Raw genomic sequence first — 27,104 nt, 5'->3', positions numbered from 1 at the left:
CTATGCGTATGTCCTGAATGATTTTGCCTAGGTTTTCTTCTAGGGTTTTTATGGTGTTAGGCCTTATGTTTAAGTCTTTAATCCATCTAGAGTTAATTTTAGTGTAAGGTGTCAGAAAGGGGTCCAATTTCTGCTTTCTGCACATGGCTAGCCAGTTTTCCCACCACCATTTATTAAACAGGGAATCCTTTCCCCATTGCTTGTTTTTGTCAGGTGTCAAACATCAGATCATTGTAGATGTGTGCCATTGCCTGTAAGGCCTCTGTTCTGTTCCATTGGTCTATATCTCTGTTTTGGTACCAGTACCATGCTGTTTTGATTACTGTAGCCTTGTAGTATAGTTTGAAGTCAGGTAGCGTGTTGCCTCCAGCTTTGTTCTTTTTGCTTAGATTTGTCTTAGCTATGTGGGCTCTCTTTTGGTTCCATATGAAGTTTAAGTTGGTTTTTTCCAGTTCTTTAAAGAGGGTCATAAGTAGCTTGATGGGGATAATGTTGAATGTATAAATTACTTTGGGCAGCATGGCTGTTTTCACAATATTGATTCTTCCTAATCATGAGCATGGAATGTTTTCCATCTGTTTGTGTCCTCTCTTATTTCCTTGAGCAGTGGTTTGTAGTTGTCCTTGTAGAGGTCCTTTACATCCTTTGTTAGTTGTGTTCCTAGGTATTTTATTCTCTTTGTAGCAATTGTGAATGGCAGCTCATTCTTGATTTGGCTCTCTTTAAGTCTGTTATTGGTGTATAGGAATGCTTGTGATTTCTGCACATTGATTTTGTATGCTGAGACGTTGCTGATGTTGCTTATCAGTTTCAGGGGATTTTGGGCTGAAACAATGGGATCATCTAAATATACAATCATGTGTCATCAGCAAATAGAGACAATTTGACTTCCTCCTTTCCTAATTGAATACCCTTTATTTCTTTTTCTTGCCTGATTGCTCTGGCTAGAACTTCCAATACTATATTGAATAGCAGTCATGAGAGAGGGCATCCTTGTCTAGTGCCAGATTTCAAAGGGAATGCTTCCAGTGTTTGCCCATTCAGTATGATATTGGCTGTGGGTTTGTCATAAATAGCTTTTATTATTTTGAGATAAGTTATGTTGATACCTTAGTTTATTGAGAGTTTTTAGCATAAAGCGCTGTTGAATTTTGTCAAAGGCCTTCTCTGCATCTATTGAGATAACCATGTGGTTTTTGTCATTGGTTCTGTTTATGTGGTGGATTATGTTTATAGACTTGCATATGTTGAACCAGCCTTGCATCCCTGGGATGAAGCCTACTTGATTGTGATGGATAAGCTTTTGGATGTGCTGTTGTAATCAGTTTGCCAGTATTTTATTGAAGATTTTTGCATCTATGTTCATCCTGGATGTTGGTCTGTAGTTTTCTTTTTTTGTTGAGTTTCTGCTAGGTTTTGGTATGAGGATGATGTTGGTCTCACAAAATGATTTCGTAAGAATTCCCTCGTATTTGGAATAGTTTCAGAAGGAGTGGTACCAGCTCCTCTTTGTATATCTGGTAGAATTCGGCTGTGAACCCATCTGGATCTGGGTTTTTTTTGGTTGGTAGGCTATTAATTGCTGCTTCAACTTCCACCCTGGTTATATTTGTCTATTCAGGGTTTCAACTTCTTCCTGGTTTAGACTTGGGAGGGTGCAAGTGTCCAGGAATTTATCCATTTCTTCCAGGTTTACTGGTTTTTATGCATAGAGTTGTTTGTAGTAATCTCTAATGGTATTTTGTATTTCTGTGGAATCGGTGGTGATATCCCCTTTATCGTTTTTTATTGCAACTATTTGAATCTTCTCTCTTTTCTTTTTTATTAATCTAGCTAGTGGTCTGTCTATTCTGTTGATCTTGTCAAAAAACCAGCTCCTGAATTTACTGATTTTTTGAAGGGTTTTTTTTTTTTTTGTCTCTATCTCCTTCAGTTCTACTCTGATCTTAGTTATTTCTTGTCTTCTGCTAGGTTTTGAGTTTTTTTTAATCTTCTTCCTCTACCTCTTTCAATTTTGACCATAGGGTGTCAATTTTAGATCTTTCCTTGCTTCTCATGTGGCCATTTATTGCCATAAATTTTCCTCTAGACACTGCTTTAAGTGTGTCCCAGAGATTCTGGTACATGGTATCTCCGTTCTTACTGGTTTCGAAGAACATCTTTATTTCTGCCTTCATTTCATTGTTTATCCAGTGAACATTCAAGAGCCAGTTGTTCAGTTTCCATGAAATTGTGTAGTTCAGAATTATTTTCTTAATCCTCAGTTTTAATTTGATTGCACTGTGGTCTCAGAGACTGTTTGTTATGATTTCCATTATTTTGCAATTGCTGAGAAGTGATTTACTTCCAATTATGTGATCAATTTTAGAGTAGATGTGATGTGGTACTGAGAAGAATGTATGTTCTGTTTTTGGGGTAGGTGGTTCTGTAGATGTCTGTTAGGTTTGCTTGGTCCAGGTCTGAGTTCAAGTCCTGGATATCCTTGTTAATTTTCTGTCTCCATTTGCTTGTTAAATCTTCCTCCATCCCTTTATTTTGAACCTATGTGTGTCCTTGCCTTTGAGATGGATTTCTTGGATACAGTACACCAATGGTTTTCTACTTATTATCTAGTTTGCCAGTCTGTGTCTTTTGATTGAGACATTTAGCCCATTTACATTTAAGGTTAATATTGTTATATGTGAATTTGATCCTGCCATTTTGATGCCAGCTGTTGTTTTGACCATTAGTTGATGCAGTTTCTTCATTGTGTTAATGCTTTTAACCATTTGGTACGTTTTTGGAATGGCCGGTACTGGTTGTTTCTTTCTATGTTTAATGCTTCTTTCAGTAGCTCATGTAAGGCAGGCCTGGTGGTGACAAAATTCTCAGCAATTGCTTATTTGTAAAGGATTTTATTTCTCCTTTGCTTCTGAAGCTTAGTTTAGCTGGATATGAAATTCTAGGTAGAAAGTTCTTTTCTTTAAGGATGTTGAATATTGGCCCCCACTCTCTTCTGGCTTGTAGGGTTTCTGCTGAGAGATCCACTGTAAGTCTGATGGGCTTTCCTTTGTGGGTAACCCAACCTTTCTATCTGACTGCCCTTAGCATTTTTTCCTTCATTTCAACCCTGCTGCATCTGACGATTATGTGCCTTGGGGTTGCCCTTCTTGAGGAATGTCTTTGTGGTGTTCTCTGTAATTCCTGGACTTGAATATTGGCCTGCCTTTCTAGGTTGGGGAAGTTCTCCTGAATAATATCCTGAAGAGTGTTTTCCAGCTTGGATTCATTCTCGTAGATTAGGTCTTTTTACATAATCCCATATTTCCTGGAGGCTTTGTTCATTTGTTTTCGCTCTTTTTTCTCTAATCTTGTCTCCTTGTTTTGTTTCATTGAGTTGATCTTCAATATCTGATATTCTTTCTTCTGTTTGGTTGATTCAGCTATTGAAACTTGTGCATGCTTCACAAAGTCTCATGTTGTATTTTTCCACTCCATTAAGTCATTTATATCCTTCTCTAAGTTGTTTATTCTCATTAGCATTTTGTCAAACCTTTTTTCAATGTTCTTAGTTTCTTTGCATTGGGTTAGAACATGTTCTTTCAGTTTAGAGAAATTTGTTATTACCCACCTTCTGAAGCCTCTTTCTGTCAATTCATCAGACTCATTCTCCATCCAGCTTTGTTCCTTTGCTGGTGAGGAGTTGTGATCCCTTGGAGGAGGAGAGGGGTTCTGGTTTAGGGTGTTTTCATCCTTTTTGCACTGCTTTCTTCCCATCTTTGTGGATTTATCTACCTGTGGTCTTTGTAGTTGGTGACTTTTGGATGGGGTCTCTGAGTGGACGTCCTTTTTGTTGATGTGAATTTATTTCTTTCTGTTTTTTTTTCCTTCTAACAGTTAGCCCTCTAAGCTGTAGGACTGCTGGAGGTCCACCCCAGACCCTGGTTGCCTGGGGATCACCTGCAGTGGCCTCTACGTTGTTCTCACTGGGAACTGCACTTCAGAGCTGTTCCTATTTGGCCATCTTCAGATGTTTCTATTTTTGTAAAGAATGTCATTGATATTTTGATAGGAATTGCATTGAATCTGTTTAATTGCTTTTGGCAGTATGGCCATTTTAACAATATTGAGTCATCACATCCATGAGCAAGGAATGTTTTTCCATTAATTGTATTATCTGTAATTTCTTTGGGCAGTGTTTTATAATTCTCATTATAGAGATCTTCCACCTCCATAGTTAGTTGTATTCCTAGGTATTTAATTCATTTTGTGGCCTTTGTGCATGGGATTAGGTTTTTGTTGGCTCTCAGCTGGGACATTGTTGGTATATAAAATTGTTTCAGCAGAAATAGTACCAGCTTTTCTTTATACATGTGGTGGAATTCAATTATGAATCCATCTGTAAATCCTAGGATTTTTCTGGTTGGCAGGCCTTTTATTATTGATTCAGTTTGGAATTTGTTATTGATGTATTCAGGAATTTGATTTCTTCCTGGTTCAGTTTTTAGCGGTTGTATGTTTCTAGGAATTTATCCATTTTTTCTAGGTTTTCTAGTTTATGTGCATAGAGGTGTTCATCGTAGTCACTGAGGGTTTTTTGTATTTTGTATCTTCAGTGGTAGTGTACCCTTTGTAATTTCTAATTGTGTTCTGTTTTCTTTATTAATCTGGCTAATGGTCTACTAATCTTATTTATTCTTTCAAATAACAAACTGCCAGATTTGTTGGGGTTTTATTTATTTTTATTTTTTATTTTTGGCATCTTAATTTCCTTCAGTTCATCTCTGATTTTGGTTATTTCTTGTCTTTTGCTCAGTTTAGAGTTGGTTTGCTTTGGTTTCTTTAGTTCCTCTAGGTGTGATATTGGTTGTTAATTTGAGATCTTTCTAAATTTTTGATGTGGGCATTTAGCACCTTACACTTCTCTCTTAACACTGCATTAGCTGTATCCCATAGATTCTGGCATATTGTATATTCGGTCTCTTTAGTTTCGAGGAATTTCTTGATTTCTGCCTTAATTTCATTGTTTATTCAAAAGTTATCCAGGAGCGTGTTGTTTAATTTCCATGTAATTATATGATTTTGAGTGATTTTCTTAGTAATGATTTCTATTTTTATTGTAGTGTGGTCCAAGAGTATGTTTGGTATGATTTTCTTATTTTGTTTAACTTGTTGAGGATTATTTTATGGCTGATTGTATGGTTGATTTTAGTGTATGTGCCATGTGCATATGAGAAAAATGTATATTCTATTTTTTGTGGGGTGGAGAGTTCTGTAACTATCTGTTAGTCCCGTTTGGCCAAATGCTGAGTTTAGGTCCCAAATATCTTTGTTAGATTTTTGCCTCAATGATCTGTCTAATAATGTTAGTGCGGTGTGGAAATCTATGTTTGTGTGATCATCTAACTCTCTTCATAGGTCTCTAAGAACTTGCTTCATGAATCTGAGTGTTCCTGTGTTGGGTGTGTATATATTTAGGTTAGTTAGGTCTTCTTATTGAATAGAACCCTGTACCATTATATAATGCCTTTCTTTATCTTTTTAAATTGTTTTTGGTTTAAAGTATTTTTTTTAATTAGCATGACAACCCCTGCTTTTTCCTGTTTTCTGTTTGTCTTGTATATTTTTCTCATCCCTTTACCTTGAGCCTATGGGTGTCACTGAATATGAGCTGAATTTCTTGTGGACAGCCTATAGTTAGGTCTTGCTTCTTTATCCAGTGTGCCACTTCATGCCTTTTAATTGGGGCATTTAGCCCATTTACATTCAAAATTAATATTGATATGTGTAGGTTTCATCTCATCCTCATGTTGTTATCTGATTATAATTCATACTTGATTGTGTGGTTGCTTTATACTGTCACTGGTCTGTGTACTTAAGGGTGTTTTTGTGGTGGCTGGTAATGGTCTTTCCTTTCCATATTTACACTCCATTAAGGACCCCTTGCAAGGCAGGTCTGCTGGTAATAAATTCCCTTAGCACTTGCTTGTCTGAAAAGGGCCTGATCTCTCCTTTACTTAAAATAAAGCTTAATTTGTCTGAATATGAAATTCTTGGTTGGTATTTCTTTTAAGAATGCTGAAAAAAGGCCCCCAGTCTCTTATAGCTTGTAGGGTTTCTGCTGAAAGGTTTGCTATTAGCTTGACAGGGTTCCCTTTGAGATTACCTGTTCTTTCTCTCTAGCTGCCTTTAACATTTTTTCTTTCCTTTTCCCTTGGAGAATCTAGTGACTGTATGTCTTGGGGATGGTCATCTGGTATAGTATCTCACAGAGGTTCTCTGCATTTCCTGAATTTGAATGTTGGCCTAGCTAGTGAGGTTGGGAAAATTTTCATGGTTGGTATTTTCAAATATGTGTTTCAAGTTGCCTGCTTTCTATTTTTCTCTTTCAAAGACATCAAAGAGTCACAGAATTTTTTCTCTTTACGTAATCTTAGAGTTATTTGAGGTCTCATTCATTCTTCTTTTTTTTTTTTTTCTTATTGTTGTCTGACTGAATTATTTTAGAGACACAGTCTTGAAGCTCTGAGTTTCCTCAACTTGGTTGATTCTGTTTAATACTTGGAATTAGATCATGAAATTCTTCAAGTGAGTTTTTTTTTCTATCTCAGTTCAGTTTGGTTCTTTCTTAAAAAGGCCATTTTCTTTTAACTCATGTGTCATTTTATTATATTCTTTGATTCCTTGGATTGGGTTTTGACTTTCTCCTGAATGTTGATGATCTTTGTTCCTATCCATGTAGAATTCAGAAATGAATTTTGTTTCTGACATTTCAGCCATTTCATCCTGGTTAAGAACCATCACTGGGGAACTAGTGTGATCATTTTGAGGTAAGAATGCACTCTGGCTTTTTGATATGTCAGCGTTCTTACACTGGATCTTTCTCATCTGTGTGGGCTGATGTTCCTTCAGTCTTTGCAGTTGCAATCCTTTGAATTTTTTTTTCTTTTCTTTTTCTTTTATCTTCTTAGATGCCCTTGGTGGCTTTATTATGGTATAAGGTGGGTTAAGTTGACTCACTTTGATTCAAGTCAGGGTCTTGAAGGAGCCCCTCCAATTACTGTCTCCATGCCTACATTTCTTTTGTTAGGTGTTCTTGTCCATGGGGGTCCCTCAGGCAGGGATCACAGTTGGCAGACAAGCTGTATCCTTGCCAGCTCAGCCCTAATTTTCTATTTGAGTTGCCTGCCCTGCTGTCTGGGTGTTTCCTGGGACATGAGGAAGCTATAGCTGCTGGCTGAGTTCAGGCTAATATGGGGCCACTGGGCCAGAAGTTGGTACTGAGCCCTGTCTGGGAAAGGGAGATGAAGCAATCTCACTGCTCTCAGGCACCACAACTGTGATCTCTACTGGAGCTGTGGTGCCAGTGCTGATCTGTTCTGGGTCCCAAGGCTTGTAGAAGTCCCCTTGGACTCAAGAGTTGCCCCTGTAAGATGTCTTGGTAGCTCCCTTTCTCAATCTAGAAGTGTGATTAGAGGAGTATGGGGGTTAGGGGGATACTCCCATTCCCAGTCTTGCATCTGTCCCTGTGGAAAGTGTGACTCCCCCAGGGGGCTCTCACCGTTTCCGATGTTGGAGAGGTTCTCCTGGCTCTGTGTTGAGCCCAGACAGACTGGTACCCAGCTTTACTCCTCTCTGTTCTCTGTGTCCTTCTGTTGCCTTGATGGATCCTGATGTGGTTTTAGAGATGATTGGCCTGCAGAGTCAGTGTTCACTAACCCTTTTGTTTCCTCTCTGTGAGAGCAGCACGCATGAGCTGCTTCTAGTCTAATATCTTGACCCCTTCTCCCACATTGTTTATTTATTTACAACTATGTTCCATAAGGAAATGCTCTCCTGAATTCATTCCAAAATAATTGATGCAATTCAAGAATGAATTCCAACTTACTTTTGTAGCAGTGGACTGGATGATTTGTTATCTGATTTCAGATTTTTTTTTAAGTTTTTTAGTGTAAGTGCAGGACCTTTGATCTAAGCCTATTCTCCTTTCCTTTCTACAGCTTCTTCTCACCTTCACACAGCCTCCTCCCCATTAGCTCAAAGAGTTTTTAGAGGAGCAAACTACCCAGTGCTTGGACAAATAGGCAAGAGGACCTTCAGCCAGGGAAACACTTCTTTCAATTTGTTTTTCTTTACTTGTCATTCTTGAGCTGGCTGCAGGGAATAATGAATGAATTAAATTAGTCCTGGTTCTCATGACTTACAGTCAACGCTTGCTCCATTTTTCTTTTGGTTATTGTGGAAAGACAATTGGCAGACATCTCAATGTGGGTGAAAATAAGTCTGCTCTCATCTGAGACTAATTTTTGGCCCTCTATGTATATTTGCATAAACTTTAATTTTAAAAATCTGAAAACACCTTAACATGATTATAATTACCTTAACCTAATTACCATGGTTGCATTTTAAAATATGTACATTTTAAAACAAATATTAAAATAAAATTCTATAACCTAAATCATCCTAGGGTGCCCAAAGATTACTTTATGAGTACATGTAAGGTAAATTTCTCTTTAATCTAAGGAGAATGGTAGAAAAAACATTTTTTTCATATACTTCAAACCAAAAGTGCTGCTATAATGTACAAATTCTATTTGCAGTTCACTAAGAGGATAGAACACAATGAGAAATGAGTTCATATAAACTGTTGAAAGGGAAAGTAGGAAACCTTGGTTCTAGATTTCATTCTACCTACTATCCACCAGCTGATATTTTTGTGCATATCATTTTTGTTTCCTAGGCATGAGCTTTTTTTCATCTGTATAGCAAAGAGATTGCATTAAAATATGTTGTTCACAATTCTTTCTTCTGCTACCATTATCTTTTCTGGTGTTTGCAAGAAAATCAGTGCATTACTTGGTGAACCCACATTCTTATAACTTTAAGAAGACAGAAACGAAGAAAGATAACCACCATCTCTGGAGTTCGCCTCTGGAGAAAAGGGTGTGGGCTGAAATGATAGCAATTCCAAGAAGATAGAGGCCAGAATGGATATGAAAGAGGTTTTAATGGTCAGCATTAACAGACCTCTGAAAATGTCAGGCATTATGTTAGGTGCTAGGGACATAAAGATAAATAAGCCTCAGTCTTTCCCTTAACAAGCTCAGAATTTAGTGGGAGAAAAAAATATGGGAAGACAAAAGAAATTTCATAATTTGCACTGAGACAAAGATTGAGCTATGATATGAGCACAAAGGAGGCACGCGTCAGATTACACTTCAAGGAAAAAGTGATTCTTGAGTTGAAACTGAAATGATGAGTAGAATTATGACAGACAAGTAGTGTTCATAAGAAAGGAAAAAATGATGCAATAGAAAAATATGCATGAGTGGCAAGGAGACTGACTTGGAAATAAACTTAATATGTAGGAGTGGGAGTAGTAGTTCTTCCCCTCTTCCTGCTCTCTCCTCATATCCCTGCAGCCAGTTTTCTTTGGTCTCAAATATTAGGAGTGTAGCTGAACAAGTACCTTCTATGCTGAAGAAAGGGACTTCAGTTCTTTCTTTCCGTAAAATCACAGCTTTATTTCCTGGATCATTTTGTTGATATTGGAGATTTACGAAAAGTAAAAGTGTTTGTGATCTCGTTCAAATAATTATTTGAAGCTTTCTACTCAACATTCCTTCAGTCTGTAATGACTTATTATGGACACACTTTCTTTTCTTTAATGAACAAGCACTATATTAGGCTGCTTAATTACCCATGTCTCTGCTTCCACCTTCTCACAGCTGAACTGGTCCAGCTTTATATTATGCCTTGATTGGTAGGCAAAGAAATGGCCACCAGCTTTGTTTGAGTAGGTAGCAAAACTCAGGATATCCCTGGAGAACAAAACTAGGCTTGGGGCCTGATGTTAGGCAGCATCAATCAAATGAATGATGACATATCCTTAGGGATGTCTCCCTACCCTACCCTACCCTACCCTACCCTACCCTAACCTACTTGTTTCACCCAACTTCTATTGCCACTTTGACTGATGTCTGTCACGCTAGAATAGGGTCTGTTATAGGGAAACTTGGCTAGGCCTGGGGTTCCCTAATGTTTTGTGGAACCATAGCAAATGGGAATAAATATAAGGGTAAGAGATAACATCTTTCAGTAGCACTGATTGAATCTGTTTCTGTAGAATAGTATTTTTTTTTTCCTTCTCTTCCTTTCTTTATCCTCTACAAATAGGAAGGTTGTATTTGAAGGAGAATTTTTTTAAATTTAAATTTAAATTTTTGTGGGCACATAGTAGGTGAGTATATGTATGGGATACAGGGAATGTTTTGATATGGATATACAATGCAAAATAATCACAGCATATATATAATGTGGGGTATCCATCCCCTCAAGCATTTATCTGCTATGTTACAAACAACCTAGTTACACTCTTTTCGTTATTTTTAAATGTACATTTAAATTATTATTGACTTGTATTTGTCCATCCTCATGCTGTTAATAAAGACCTATCTGAGACTGGGTAATTTATAAAGAAGAGGTTTAATGGACTCAGAGTTCCACATGGTTGGGAGGCCTCACAATCATGGCAGAAGGTGAAGAAAAAGCAAAGGCTTGTCTTACATGGTGGCAGGCAAGAAAGTGTGTGCAGGGGAAGTGTTCTCTATAAAACCATCAGATCTGAGACTTATTCACTATCATGAGAACAGCACGGGGAATCATCCTCCTGCCATCTTTCAATTACTTCTCATCAGGTCCCACCTACAACACATAGGGATTATGGGAACTACAATTCAAGATGAGATTTAGGTGGGAACACAGCCAAACCATATCATTTTCCCCCATTCCCTCCCAAATCTCATGTCCTCACATTTCAAAACATAATCATGCCTTTTCAGCAGTCTCCCAAAGTCTTAACTCATTCCAGCATTAACCCAAAGTCCAAGTCCAAAGTCTCACCTGAGATAAAACAAGTTTCTTCTGGCTATGAGCCTGTAAAATCAGAAGCAAGCTAGTTAATTCCTTGATACAATGGGGGTACAGGCATTGGGTAAATTTACCCATTCCAAATGGGAGAAATTGGCCAAAAGGAAGGGGTTACAAGCCCCATGCAAGTCTGAAAACCAGCAGGGCAGTCAGATCATAAAGGTCCAAAATGATCTTTGACTCCATGTCTCACATCTGCGTCATGCTGATGCAAGATGTCGGCTCCCATGTTCTTGGACATGACTATAGTCACCCTGCTGAGATATCAAATTAGGTCTTATTCATGCTTTCTATTTATTTGTAGCTATTAACCATCCCTACCTCCCCTGGCTCTCCATTATCCTTCCCAGCCTCCAGTAATCATTCATCTACCCTCTATCTTCATGAGTTCAAGTGTTTTCATTTTTAGATCCAGAAATAAGTGAGAACACATGATGTTTGTCTTTCTGTGCCTGGCTTATTTCCCTTAGCATAATGACCTCCAATTCCATCCATGTTGTTACAAATGACAATCTCATGTTTTTATGTCTGAATAGTACTCCATTGTGTATAAGTACCACATTTTCTTTATTCATTTATCTTTTATGGACACTTAGATTGCTTCCAGACTTCAGCTATTGCAAACAGTGCGGCAATAAACATGGGGATGCAGATATCTCTTTGATATGCTGATTTTCTTTCTTTTGGGTATATACTAGCAGTGGGATTGCTAGATCATATGGTAACTCTAGTTTTAGTTTTTTCAGGAACCTCCAAATTGTGCTCCATGGTGGTTGTAAAATTTACATTCTTGCCAACAGTGTACAAGGATTCTCATGTCTTTGCCAGCATTTGTTATTTACTGCCTTTTGGATATAAGACATTTTAACTGGGGTGAGATGATAATGTCATTGTAGTTTTGATTTGCATTTCTCTGACTAGTGATGTTGAACACTTTTTTATATGCCTGATTGCCATTTGTATGTCTTTTTTTGAGAAATGTCTATTCAAATCTTTTACCCATATTTTAATTGGATTAATAGATTTTTTTCCAAAGAGTTGTTTGAGCTCCTTATATATTCTAGTTATAAATCCCTTGTCAGATGGGTAGTTTGCAAATATTTTCTCCCATTATGACTATTGTCTCTTCACTTTGTTGATTGTTTCCTCTGCTGTGCAGAAGCTTTTTAAGTTCTGCACTCTGATTCTATTTGTTCTTTTTTGCTTTGGTTGCCTATTCTTGTGGGATATTGCTCAAGAAATCTTTGCCCAGACAAATGTTCTGGAGAGTTTCCTCAATGTTTACTTGGAGTAGTTTCATAGTTCAAGGTCTTACTCAAGTTTCAATCCATTTTGATTTTTGTATAAGGCTAGTGATGGGGTCTAGTTTCATTTTTTCCATATGAATATCCAGTCTTTCCATCCCCATTTATTGAAGACAGATTTCCCCTGTGTGTGTTCTTGGCAGCTTTGTTAAAAAATGAGTTCACTGTAGGTATGTGACTTTGTTTCTGGATTCTTTATTCTGTTCCATTGGTCTATGTGTCTGTTTTTATGCCAGTACTATGCTATTTTGCTTACTATAGCTCTACAGTGTAATTTGAAGTCACGTACTGTGATTCCTCCAGCTTTGTTCCTTTTACATAGGATAGCTTTTGCTAATCTGGGTCTTTTGTGATTTCATATAAGTTTTAGGATTTTTTTTCTATTTCTATGAAGAATGTCATTAGTATTTTGATATGAATTGCTTGAATCTGTAGATTGCTTTGGGTAGTACATACATTTTAACAATATTGATGCTTCCAATTCATGAACACAGAATATCTTCCCATTTTTTGATATCCTCGTCACTTTCTTTCATCCGTGTTTTATAGTTCTTCTTATAGAGATATTTTACTTTTTTAGTTAATTTTTAGGCATTTAATTTTATTTTTGGCTATTGCAAGTGGCATTATTTTTTAATTTCTTTTTCAGATTGTTCACTGGTGGCATATAGAAATGCTACTGATTTTTACATGATGATTTTGTATGCTGCAACTTTACTGGGTTTGTTTATCAGTTCTAATATGGTTTTTTTGTGGAGTCTTCAGGTTTTTCCAAATATAAGAACATATCATCTGCAAACAAGGATAATTTGACTTCATCCTTTTCATTCAGATGTCCTTTGTTTTTTCCCCTTGTCTGATTGTTCTAGGTGGGACTTCCAGTACTATGTTGAGAAACAGTGTTGAAAGTGGACATATTTGTCATGTTCCAGATTTTAGAGAAAAGGCCTTTAGTTTTTTCAAAGTCTCACCTGAGACAAGGCAAGTTTCCTTTGCCTATGACCCTGTAAAATCAGAAGTGAGTTAGTCAATTCCTTGATACAATGAGGGTACAGGCATTGGGTAAATTCACCCATTCCAAATGGGAGAAATTGGCCAGAAAGAAGGGACTACAAGCTTCATGCAGTATAATATTAGCTGTGTGTCTGACATTATGGCTTTATTGTATTGAGGTATATTTCTTCCATCTCCAGTTTTTTTTTAGGGTTTTTTAATCATGGGGGGATGTTGAATTTTATCAATGCTTTTTAAGCATCAGTTGAAATGATCATATGATTTTTGTCCTTCATTCTGTTGATATGATGTATCACATTGATTGCTTTGTATATGTTGCACTATCCTTGCATACAAGGGATAAATCCCACTTGGTCATGGTGAATGATCTTTTTAATGTATTGTTAAACTTCTTTTGCTAGTATTTTGTTGAGGATTTTTGCATCAATATTCGTCAGAGATATTGACCTATAGTTTTGTTTTATATATATATATATATATATCTTTGTCTGGTTTTGGTATCAGATTAATACTGGCCTTGTAGAATGAGTTTGGTAGTATTCTGAGAGATGACTTTTATTTCTTTCTTTCTGAGGTAGATTCTGGCAGGTTACTTAAGTCCTTTCTAAATTGAAATGACAAAGCACAGGAGAATCTATTCCAAAAAGAATTTGGTGTGTAAAGTTGTGCCTCCTATTTTACTGTTGGTTTTTGTATATTGAAGTATACTGGTGCCAATTTAAAGCCCCTTCAATTCCCATTTTGTCAAGCTGTCCTATGTCTACCTATACTCTGCATAGTTCTTCTTTTTACCTTATCAGTCTTTAAAAAATTAAAGTAGGTTTAATTTTTTAGGGGTTTTCTACTATGGTTCAAAGATTTGGAGAAGGGCATTGTCTAGATCAAATTGAGACACTTATTCCTTGAAGATGACTGGTGGTGCTGTTACCTCTTTTTTGTCCATTTGAAGATTTTGAAATGCCATTTTAGAGAGCAACAATAAGACATTTGAAAATACAATTTTCTATTTGAGAGCTTAGAATAGCAGTCACATCAGAATCTTTCTTCTCCTTGGACAGTGATCGTTGTCTGGTGGCTAGAAACAAGAAATTGGCTTACTTGTGGTTCACTGTGTAGCTTATTTAAAATAATTTAATTTTAAAAGCAGAAAGAATACAGGCTTAAAAATAAGATTGACTAAAATGGGTAATAATTTCTATCTTTTATAATTATTGTGAAGATTAAATAGAATAATAAATATCAAATATCCAGTACAGTGCCTCACCGAGTTTAGTTCTCAATGTATATTTGTTAAATTAACACATAAATGAGTAGGGGTGATTATTGGAAGGCTATATAACTGGTTATGTGGCTACATGAAAATCATATGTTTATAACGAGAAAAGGCTTTATACCTTGTCTGTGTGCTACTCTCTTTTAGAGATCCTAAATGACTGTATCATAGAAAGCAGGTATATAAATATATATTTCACATTATGATAAATAAAGTTGCATTGTGACACCACTCATTATAATGTGACATCAATTTGGCTGTATATGGACAAAGCATGCTTCTCTTTTCAAATACAATCATGGTATAACATCACTCTTTGACACAATACATTTCTTAGGTACTTCTATAGACCATTATGTGTACTGGCAGGCACTAAAGAGTTTCACCACGAGGCTGAGTCTGATTGGTAGGACCTGCTGCTTTGGGTTGACTCTAAACAGGCTTGGTTATTAAAGTGTCACTAATATCCAAATAGAAGACAGATTTGTCTTCAGAGTTAGCCACAGTACACAAAGGAGTGCAAATACTGTTAGAAGTATTGGGTATTTGTGGATTGGTGAGATCTTCACAGAGCTTTCTTAATCCAATTTATTTAAAAGGTTGGTCAAATTTATCAATACTTGAAATGTACTTGAAAGGTACAGAAGTTGGCTAATTTTATATCCATTTCTACTTTTAAGTGATACATATTCTGGTAATGTTGAAGTGATAGCTAGAGAGTTCTTCTAGCTCCAATACTAATTTTTACTTTTTTTTTTGAGACGGAGTTTCACTCTTGTTACCCAGGCTGGAGTGCAATGGCGCGATCTCGGCTCACTGCAACCTCTGCCTCCTGGGTTCAGGCAATTCTCCTGCCTCAGCCTCCTGAGTTGCTGGGATTACAGGCACGTGCCACCATGCCCAGTTATTTTTTTTTTCTTGTATTTTTAGTGGAGGCGGGGTTTCACCTGTTGACCAGGATGGCCTCGATCTCTTGACCTCGTGATCCACCGACCTTGGCCTCCCAAAGTGCTGGGATTATAGGCTTGAGCCACCGCGCCCGGCCCTCCAATACTAATTATATGATCTTTGGCAAGCTACTTGCTAGATCTTAGCTCATTGGCAAAATAAGGCAGGCAGACTAGACTAAATGATTTGTTAATCCCCTTTCAGTTCTATGAGTCAAATATGTCATTGTTCAGCTTACCAAAATGTTAATGCTATCTACTTTATTAAAACTGCCAGTAATAAAGGTGGAACATTTTAATCCATAACAAAAAATAATGTCTTAAAGTACTTCTATAAAATATAACTAATTCTATAATTTTGAAAACATATTGAGCTAGGCTTATTTTTACACATATACACTGCAAGTCTTTTATGTATCTTGGATAAAGAAACAATTCAATATCCTAAACAATCAGTGAGCATTTTTCAAAATTGAAGCAGAAAAAAATCTATATTTAGACTAAAACAGTCTTCACCGAAGTTTAAATGTTTATGAGACTTTGAGCTAAGCCTGTCATAAGCTTTACTATATTGTTGATTTTCAAACCTCAACTATGTTTACAAATGAATATTCATTATTATCATCATTATGACTGTGAACTATGATCTGAGAGTTATATGTGGAATGACATTTTTTGTAGACCCTTATTTAATAGTTAATCAGAGTTTAACATTTTCCCTTCTTAAACCATTAGTCTGCAAAGAAATTTTCTAAATAAAGCCATTTTATTAGAATAACTAGTTTTTTTTTTATTCTTTCAAAGAAGGATGCAGTAGCATTTAAAGAAACTTTGTAAGTAACTAGACTGAGAAGAAAAAAATGGTACTGATCACTAGTTATGGCTCAAACAGTATAATTTGTATTAGAAAAGTTTAAGGCAGTTTGCAAAAATATTCTCCCCTTCTGCAGATTGTCTGTTCACTCTGTTGGTTGATTATTTTGCTGTGCAGAAGCTTTTTAGTTTAACGTAGTCTCATTTATCTATTTTCGTATTTGTTTCTTGTGAGTTTGGGGACTCAGTTATTAATTCTTTGCCTAAACCAATGCCCAGAAGAGTTTCCCCTAGGTCTTCTTCTGGTACTTTTATAGTTTCAGTCTTACACTTATATCTTTCATCCATCCTAAGTTGAATTTTATATATGGGGAGAGATAGGCATTCAATCTCATTCCTCTGAATATGGCAATTTAATTTTCCCAGCACCATTTATTGAAAAGAGTGTCATTTTGCCAATACATGTTCTCATCAACTTTGTCAAAGATCAGTTGACTGTAAGCATTTGGCTTTATTTCTGAGTTCTCTATTCTGTTCCATTTCATGTCTGTTCTTTATTCACGTCTATTTTTACTCAAGTACCGTACATACTATAAGCCTTGTAGTATAATTTGAAGTCAGGTAATGTGATGCTTTCAGCTTTGTTCTTTTTGCTTAGGATTGCCTTGGCTCTTGGGGCCCTTTTTTGGTTGCATATGAATTTTTGGATTGTTTTTTCTAATTTTGCTAAAAATGACATTGGTATTTTTACAGAGATTAAAGTGAATTTGTAGATTGTTTGGGGCAGTATGATCATTTTAAAGACACCAATTATTCTGAGTCATGACCATCAGATATAATTGTTTTTCCATTTGTTTGTGTCATCTACAATTTCTTTCCTCAGTGTTCTATAGTTTTCCGTGTGCAAATTGTTCACCTCCTTGGTTAAATATATTCCTAAATATTTTTCTTTTGTAGCTATTGTAACTGGAATTGCCTTCTTTCTTTGGTTTTCAGCTAAATTGTATTTGGTGTCTAGAAATGCTGCTACTGGTTAGTGAGGCTAATAGTTACTAAGCAGCTATCTAGTGAAAATTTTAGCAAACTACTTCAAAGGATTAATTTCATATGAAACAGTGTGATTAAACTGGGACTGAATTTTTTGCCTTTTATTTTTAACCTTAACATCATAAAATTGTTCATTGCATATATAGTAAATATAAGGATATACAACTTGTATTGCCTCATTTATAGACACTGTCTTTCCTTCCTAATATGCAATGATTTTATGTAGTATGTAATTCAGAAACTATTGATTGGGTATCTATTATTTGCAAGGCACCATTCATGGTGCTAAGCATTCAAAAATAATTAGGTAGATCATACCTTCAAGGAGCTTATAGTGTATCAAGCAGGATAAGATACATTTGCACAACTACACATAAAGCTTAAAATAGTGATAAGGACCACAATAAAAGTGCAAATCAAGTGCTAAGGATTTATATTTTATGTCTCCTTTAGAGCTATGTATTTTGAAGCCTCCTCAGCCCCTAACACAGAGCCTTGCACATGGAACAAATTCAATCAATGGTAGTTTAGAGGGTGAGCTGTGAAATTATTTTGTAAGTTTATACCTATTCAATGAGTGACAATTCATATTACTCAAGACAAATTTAAAATCTTCAATCTGAAGAGAATGCTATTTAAACTAAAATCACGTTTTGTTAGATGGAATATGGATATTTTAATTTTTGTGAATACCTTATATCTTTGCATTGGACTCCATTTTCTGATTTTTATTTCAAGACTTATTCTACTAAATCTTACCTGATATCCTACTGTCCAGTTACCCAGCTTTGAAAAGGGTTATGGAATGTGGCAGTACCTCTTCCTCTCTCTAATATATCAGTAATCACAACTCACAAGAACCTGTTTTAAGGAATTTCAGAGTTTATGTGGTCTTGCCTTTCTTAGGTACAACTCACTTAAAAGGGTTATAAAATAAATTATTATCAGAGCTTTAGAAGAAGCAATTAACACTAGTCTTTTCCTGAAAAGTAACTGTGTTATTCATTCAATCTAAAGGATTCATAATCAACTTTTTTTAAAAAACATAGACTTGTTTCCAGAAATTTGGTGGTTTTTCTTTTTTGCATTTTTCACTAGTTCAAATTTCCTAAAGGACTCAAAATAGAGTAAAATTCATTTGATCTTTTGAATTACTGAGGTAAAAATGATGGCATAAATTATACCTAACGACTCAGCATCTCTAAGATTTCATGACTCTTTAATACTCATAGTAGGGTATATTGGTTATGATACCAGCTACAGTACTATCTAGCCAACATGTTTTTGTCTCTTAACCATCTTGACTCCATTCAATACAGAACTTTTCTTCACTGCCTTAATCCAAGCAGACATTTTCAGAAGCTTGACCTATCTCCATTTTGAAGACATCTGGCTGAATTTCAAAGGAAAATGATACAGCAGAGTAAAACAGAAACCAAAAGATGCCCCCATCACTTTGCCTAAGTTCTGGCAATTTGACTGACTCTGCTTGTGAATTTTCCCTGCCACTGAGTCATTGCATACAGAATTATAAAACTTTAATTTCTTTAGAGGCTTGTTATATTAGAAAAATTGTTCCAAAGAAAGCAACAATCATGACATAAGCACATCTGGCTCTTGCAAATTATTCTTTATTAAGCTTTCATTTAATTACATGTGCTGAAAGGTCTGTTTTTGATTACTGTAATTTTTTTTATTTGTCCATCTGAATGACAGTAATGCTGGAAATTACATACAAACCACCTGTTTTTTCTCCCCTACTAATATGGCAAAGTTTAAGCTATTTTCTCTCTTGTTGATAGTCTAGGAAGCTTTCTATTTATTATGAGAGAAATGTGACCATCAAGGTAATGGCTTAATTTTGATTATAAGAAGAAAAGAAAATATTTGAACAAAGTTTTCAGGCACTAGATAGTGTTAAGACTGGAGTGTCTGACTTCTGGTTAACCATAGCAGATTAACATATTCATTTATTGTTAGTTTCACCCAAATCCTAATAAACTGATGGTTAAGAATTATGGGTGTAAACCTTCAAGTAGAAATGAAAAGAGAAGACAAAAAAATTTGGAATATGAGAAATGGATAGATGAGTTATAACCGTCTTAGCAGAAAAGAGAAAGCTGATACCCAAGCTTTAGGAGTGTAAAGCCAAAAAGAATCAAGCCCAATTGTGAGCTGAGCCTTTCAAATGCGTAGGAATTGAAGGCATCATGTATCATTAAAGGAACAGCTGTAAGAGGTGGAACTGTCGACAGGATGACTGGTTGAAAATAGATATAAGATGATCCCTCCCTAACCTCATGCAACCTGGTAACTACCATCCCTGCCTTCTCCCTCCCAGCCCCATGAGCACATAACCTGGCAGAAGAAGCCAGAGATTTATTCTCTTGATAATTTGAACTTATATCTTGGGACATCAGGCATAGCTGATAATGAGTGATGGTGCCATGGTGAAAACCAGGGAGTTTGCAGGATAGACCAGACTGTGAGATCCTTCTCTTGCTTGGCTCATGTAATGATGGCATACAAGTGTATACACAAATCAAGGCAAGAATTTGAAGACACTGCTCTAAAAAATGGTCTAGTCTAAGATAAATGACCTGTAGATATTGACATTTGGGATTCCCCAATAAAAAAGCAGACTTTCTGTGTCATTACCATATGCTGAAGCCCATCAATCAGTAAGTCTACCCCATACTTAGACCTTCCAGTCAGCTTTTGAGTACATTGCTCTTATATATGAATAAACAGTCAATGAACACCAGACACTTTAGAAAAACCCCTAATAGAAAAACTCAAAGACATTGGAAGAAAAGAGTGGCAACAATGTAGAAAACATTAATATTGTCAAACAGAATAGAGAACAGGATGCCATAAAAAGAAGCAATCAGAGAATAAGAGTACCTTTAAAATATAATGGCAGAAGCTTTAAAACATTTAGAGAAGTTTTGGAAGATGAAGTTGCAAAAAAAATCTGTCATAGAGTGTAACAAAAGGTCAGAGTAACAAACAGAAGGAAAAATAAGAAAAAAAGAGAGTTGATAAGGAAATCTAACATTTATCAAATATGAATACAGAGAGGAGAAAATTATCAATGAAAAACATCAAAAAAAGTTTCCTAGAATTGAAAGACATTAAGTTTGGATTGAAAAGCCTGACTGGGTGTTCAGAACAATGAATATAAAAGTCAACAGAAGGATATAATAGTGAAATTTCAAAACATTCTGTGGAAAGTGAAGAACCTGATGCTTTCAGAGGAGAAAATAGACTGCATATAAAGGATCAGGAATCAAAATAATGTCAGGCTTCCTTAGTAAGAAGAATAAGAATACAGCAGATCAATATCTTTGGAATTCCGAGGCAGAATTATTTTCAACTTAGAATTCTATACAGTCAATCTACAGTCAAGTGAGAAGAATATAATAACATTTTCCAGAAATGTTAATTCCTAAATAATTAATCTCACATTCACCTTTCTCAGGAAGTGCTTGGAGGATATGCTCTACCAAAATGAGAGCCTGACCAAAATGTACAGTGCACAGCCTCCACAGGCAGGCACGATGACCTTCATTTCCTTACCCTGGTCCTCCTTATCTCACCTCCTGTTCTGTGGAGTCCATTCCCTTCAATTCATTTGATGGTTTAACTGGTATTTTTTGCCTTATTTGTAAGTGCTCCTAAATGTTATATTCTTACCTACATATAACTAAAAGGGAAGAAAACTTCATACCCAGGAAACAAGGACATCAGTACAGGAGAGGCAAAAGGAATTCCAAGTGCCATAGATCTGCAGTAGGTAGGCCTGAGGAATAAATTAGTTCAGATTGGAGCAAGAAGATTGAGAATTCCAGGAAGGGTGTCTCCAAGGGAAAACAGGATTCACAGATTACCTGATATATTCAATTACAATGAGTAGAGTTTACTGATTTCAGTGAGTTTGAGAATTAGTGATAGTTACACAAAAATTTTGAAAACAAAATATGAGGTAAATATTAAATCTAACAAAATAAAAAGTTAAGAAAGAGAAAATTAAGTATAGTTTACTACAGAGCTAGTATCTTCATAAAATAAAACAGCAAACGCTAATTTTAAAATTTGTGATATTAACATTAAGAGATTGGAGAGGGAAGCATTGGAGCACATGTGGGGTTCAGTGTAGGAAAGTGAACCTTTCATTTTCCTTTATATGTAGATAAGAATATAACATTTATAAGCACTTACAAATAAGGCAAAAAATACCAGTTAAACCATTAAATGAATTGAAGGGAACGGACTCCACAGAACAGGAGGTGAGATAAGGAGGACCAGGGTAAGGAAATGAAGGTCATCATGCCTGCCTGTGGAGGCTGTGCACTGTACATTTTGGTCAGGCTCTTTTCGTTGTTATTGTTTTGGTGTTTTTGTTTTTTTAAACCTTAAAGTACTATTTAACTTGTAAAGCTATATATAAGAATGACTTTGATAAAAATGAAAATTATATGAAAAGAGGTTAGCCCACCTGTCTTTCCATTTTTGGCCTTAATTTAGTGAAATCAACATATTTTCAGATTGATAATTTAAAGATTCATAACATCAAGTTGTCTGTTTATCATGTCTCAGAGAAGAGGAACCATTTTAAGCTGAATAGATAAGATCATTGGTTTGCCAAAGAGAACTATAGAAAATACTTGAGAAAAGACCTTGAAACAGCAGTGATAATATGATGAAGATAAATGCGGAGTTCCAGGCAAAGGCAGAACCTGAGAGGAGAAGTGTGGTGATCTGTTTAGAAGCATGAAGGAAGTACTTTGTTAGCTGGTTTGGGTTCAGAGAAGCTTGACTTAAAAAAAAAAAACAAAAAAAAACTGCTACCAATCTGGCCATATTCTCTTGAGGATTATGTTATATGCTGCCTAGTAGTAAGACCCTGTGTAAACAATGACTGCCATTGGACCTTAGTGGCTTTGGGGACAGCACTCATCATTCAGAAGGATCAGAATACCCAGAGAGGCATAGTAGTGCCGAATAATAATGATGCAGTTCTTCTAAGAATCCTTAAAAATGTTCAGGTTAGTTTTGTAATTCATGAATATTAATATTACATGAGTGGACATCCCAGACATTTAAATAACTTTTTAAAGATTTTAAGCATTAAAAAGCATCTTAGAGACTACTTACTCAAATTCCTTTTTGTACAATTAAAAAAAGTAAACAACAGACCCTGAATTCTAAAGAAATCAAATCCTTTGTCCAGGGTCATAAAGTTGTTGCTAGAAGGACCAGGAATAGAACTGTGGCTCCCTTACCAGTTTTCTTTCTTTCTGTTATATTATTTTACTTCTCTTAGTTTCCTTTTTTAAAAATAGTGAGAAAGAAATTACAAGACTGTCTGAGAAATCTAACAATATGGTAAGTCTTTTTTTTGAAACTCAATTTCAGCTGCATTTAAAGAGATCAATGTTTGTCTTCCCTGTTTTGCAGCAGCTCTATGCCGCTCAGCTGGCCAGCATGCAGGTGTCACCTGGAGCAAAGATGCCATCAACTCCACAGCCACCAAACACAGCAGGGACGGTCTCACCTACTGGGATAAAAAATGAAAAGAGAGGGTCCAGCCCTGTAACTCAAGTTAAGGTACTCGCCTTGCAGGATTGTGGAAACAGCTCAGAAAAATAGTTTCACAAGAAAGGTAGCGAAGCAGGCTATGTTGCGCATAAACAGCAGGAAACATAGCAACATAAAGCAACCCCAAAATGTCCCTCTTTATGGTAAATTTCATGATTGAGCATTGAGAAACAGGTGTTTCCCTTTTGATAACAATAGTGCCATATTGTGAGATCTTCACCTCTATCTGCAAACTCACTTCTCAAGAGTTTTCCCCTTTTGGATTCTGGCTTTTATTTTTTAATGTTCATTGGCGTGAATGGCCATGATTTTATTGCCATTCTTTGTCATGTACTTGTGGCACTTCTCTCCATGTTTCTTAAACAAGGAGGGAGTTAACTTATAGGACCAGACAACTGGGATCTTGAAACCTTAGGTTTAAAAAGAAGTACAAAATGGAAGTTGATGCTGGACTCTGTATGGTTTGTTGATGAAGATCTCTCCTTCAAAACTAGTTATAGTGGCCTTTAAGGAATGAGTTGTCATTGCCTAATAATGCTTTTGATGCCATATAGTTGTGTTAGGATAAACAGACTTTCACAAATTATGTCTGGGACATTAATAAATGTCTTTTCTCACTAATTTTCAGTGTCTTGAAACTGTGCAGCCAGGAGGTACTTGGCGACAGAGGGAAATTGATGAGCCGGTGCAATTTTGTGCTGCAGCTGGTACCCATAGGTGGTGCTTGTTGGTTTTATGATTGCAGTTACTTTCTATATTGAATTATCAAATTCAAACAAAGGGACAATTGTTTTGTATAATTGACTTATCTACTTGGAGGAGTATGCTAATTACAAATGCTTTATTGTAATGTGATAAAAGCACCGCATTTGAAGAAATTTTGCAATTATTAAATCTTCACAAGGGAAGCAGCTGAGACCATCAAAACTAAGCATCAGATGCTATACAGTCACTGAAATTGTTTTGTTTTCTAAAATTTGCATATAGTAATATTGAGATTCCAGAAAGTCTTTTTAAAAAAAGTGGATCCCAAATACCAAAGATCAAGAAAAGTGAAAATCATTAAGAGAGAGAGTTCTGCCTGCGTTCTATCCAAAGGAATTAATTTAATGCCACCTATTCTTTAGATTCTTTAAAGAAACAGGTGAACATTTATGGTCTGTTGTTTGAAATATTGAGATATGACAATAGGAGGTTTACATTTAATAAGACAGAATCATGTATGGAAACAGAGTATTTGATGTTCCCAGAGTTTGTGTTTGTGAATAAGTCAGAACACTCCAACTCAAACCAAGGCACTTTGCTTATTCGTAATTGTTGAAGCATCAAACATCAGTGACTTGAGCTATTGAGTATTAAATATTTTAACATAAAGAAGTCATTTTATAAGTAAGTTTCCCAACTGGAACTGCACCAAACCAAGTCTTTACTGGATGAGTAAAATGTTCCTTGGTTAAATTCAAATTTATATCTGCTTTTACCATTTCATCTTTGTGGGCCAACTGAATTTTATTACTCATTTGACCACATGCAAATGCTTAGGGAGCTCTCTGGGTAATTTGACTTGACCATATTCTATGTTAATAACAAAGGAAATATTTCTTTTTACTTACTAGGTATTTTACTTTATATATGGGTAAAAATATATAGAACAAAACATAAATCAAGTATTTTAAATTTAAAATATAATTCCTATTACTGAAGATGTTCTGAAAATAATCTTATCGTTGCTAATTGAAGGAACTATGGTTACCAAAATCTCCCATGTTTCTCTTTATAGTCATTGCTTTACTTCTTTATATAATATGACTACTTATTTTAAATTCAGACAGAACATAGGCAACATTTGCTGAAAGTAACAAAAATAAATATAGATGATCTGATGTACCTTTTTCCCCTAGAATATTTGTCTACTGTAACTGTCAACATCAGATGTCAGAATGTTTCTGTTAAAGATACTGGTTCTACCACTTTTACTCATTATATCAGCTTGCCCAAGATACTTAATGTCTTTCTACTTTAGTTTTTGCCTCTGAAAAAAAAAGGGAGTTAATATTATTATAGGTCTTAAATATATCCTCTAGTCTATAGTGCGTATTCTGTCAATGTTAGTGGTCGTGATGCTGCTGCTGCTTATTACGGTAATAAAGAAGATAGTGTGGTGATTTTAGTGGTTGTGATTAAAATATCTAGCTGTAGACTGGGAGAGATCCTAAATAAACACCTAGAGGAATTCCATGGTAAACCATGATGAAGGAACAAAATCAGATTTACTTTTCCGGCTTAAACAACTAAAACTCAGGACAAAATTACATAAAACAATGGTTTTCAGACATTTACAATAGGAGTACAGGACAGTGCTTCCTATGAGAAGAGAAACAAGTAAGGCAAGCACTATAATTGTTGCAGCTCACTATCAGGAGGAAGTTCCCAGGCAACTATGAAGGAAGTTTTACAGGCTCCCTGAGTAGAGAGACAGAGTTTAGAATTTAGGGATGCTAATGCAGATGAAATTTGTGAGACAGGGTATCAGAAAGGAGCAAGCTGCATGGAGAAAGAGTGCTGAAGATCTGCAAAAGGCTCCCCCTGAGTATTTAGCTGAGTACTGATCAGCACATGCATGTGAGAAACTACCAAAGATAAGGGGCAACACCAGAATATAGCAAACAAATCAATTGCAAGGTTCATAAAGGGCCAGGAATAGTTAGCTAGAGTGGAAAGATCTCCTGACCTACGGAGCATCAAGTAGAGTGCCCAGAAGGGTATTACCTCAGTAGTGGGGACAAATTACCCCTACTTAGTGACTGTTCTGACCTTGCTTAACAACACCTAGAAGCAAGCCTAGGAAGGATCAAATTGTTCTGTGTCTCAGAACAAAGTTTTCAAATATTTAAAGAAATACAGAAACTTCATCACCCCAGAAGGTAAAATTCACAATGTATAGCATCCATCCAATGATTATCAGGCTTGCAAAGCAGGAAAAAAATATGAATAATGGGAAAAATTAATCAAAAGAAACAGAGCCCAAAATGGCACTAAGACAGAAAAAACAGCTATTATAAGAGACTTCCAACTAGAGCCAGATGAGATAAGCAAATCTGCTTTCCTAAAAAAGCACCTATAAAGCTGTAAAACACTGACAAAAACAGTCATTTAGGCATTCTTAAAATTGACCAAAGTTATATACAATCTGAGAAAACATTTATGCCTCTTATATGTAGGAATAGTGGGAGTCTGTCTAGAGCTATTGTTATTTCCCCTACTCCCAGGCTTGGTTAGCACAAAGTTGTCAGGCCAGGACAGGCTGTGAGGACCAACAGTTCTACCGTGGTGGAAAGGGATTCACTTAATTGGGCATTGGTAGGTGCTAGCCATGCCCAGTGGTATTATTGGTTAAAGTGGCGATTATTGAATTATAAAACTAAGTAAAAAATTAGAGTATTTCTAAGTTGAAAAAGCTGTAATAAACTCCATATGTTCAAGAAGATAGAGGAAAACATGAGCATGATAAAGCAAGACATGGAAAAACCTAAATCAAATGTCTAGAGATGAAAAACACAGTGTTTGAGATTAAAAAATATATACTAGGTGGGTTTAGCAACAGCTTAGACATTGCAGAAGAAAAGATAGTGAACTTAAAGACATAACAATAAAACTATCCAAAATAAAAGGCATAGAAAAAAGACAGGTCAGTACTGTGGTACAAAATCAAATAGACTAATGTATGCAATTGGAGGCCCAGAAAGAAGAGAGAGAAACAGAAAGTTGTATTTGAAGAAATAATGACTGAACATGTTACAAATGTGATCAAAACTTTAAATTTAGATTTTTTAGAAGCTCAGTGAGCCCCAAATAAAAGAAACATGGAGAAAACTAAACACTAGCATATAAATCCCTATTATTTAGACGTGAGTAAAGGAACAAACTAGTTCAAACATCCTTTGAATTAAGAGCAAAGGGAAGTAAAATGCAATTAAGTACATAAGATAGTTTTGACATTCATAATGGGTATACCCATGTTGCTTGAGAACCTGTCCTATATATAAATATACATAAAGGTATATTGCAACATATGTGACAGATTGCCTTTTCCTTATGAACACACACACACACACAAATCTGGGGCATCACTATATTATCAAACAACTGACTTATTTTCTATGGTAGTTCAGTAGAAAAGGGGCCTGAAATGTGGAG

At 35.8% G+C, this 27,104-nt stretch overlaps 1 protein-coding gene across 24 annotated transcripts in view; it reads left to right on the top strand.

Moving 5' to 3' along the window:
• Positions 1-27,104, top strand: part of SOX6 (SRY-box transcription factor 6) — a 655,463-nt gene that overhangs the window by 547,650 nt on the left and 80,709 nt on the right. For 21 of the 24 annotated variants that reach the window (XM_032241027.1, XM_032241046.1, XM_032241032.1 and 18 more), the window contains one exon: positions 22,767-22,916. In XM_032241027.1, the coding sequence (XP_032096918.1) occupies positions 22,767-22,916 (150 nt within the window). The remainder of the gene's footprint in view (positions 1-22,766; positions 22,917-27,104) is intronic. The other 3 variants (XM_032241045.1, XM_032241029.1, XM_032241050.1) reach the window with 1 other exon arrangement.

Source organism: Sapajus apella, unplaced genomic scaffold, assembly GCF_009761245.1.
Source record: "Sapajus apella isolate SASKATOON/1434 unplaced genomic scaffold, GSC_monkey_1.0 scaffold47, whole genome shotgun sequence".
NCBI lineage: Eukaryota > Metazoa > Chordata > Mammalia > Primates > Cebidae > Sapajus > Sapajus apella.
This window is presented reverse-complemented; position numbering and strand designations above follow the sequence as displayed.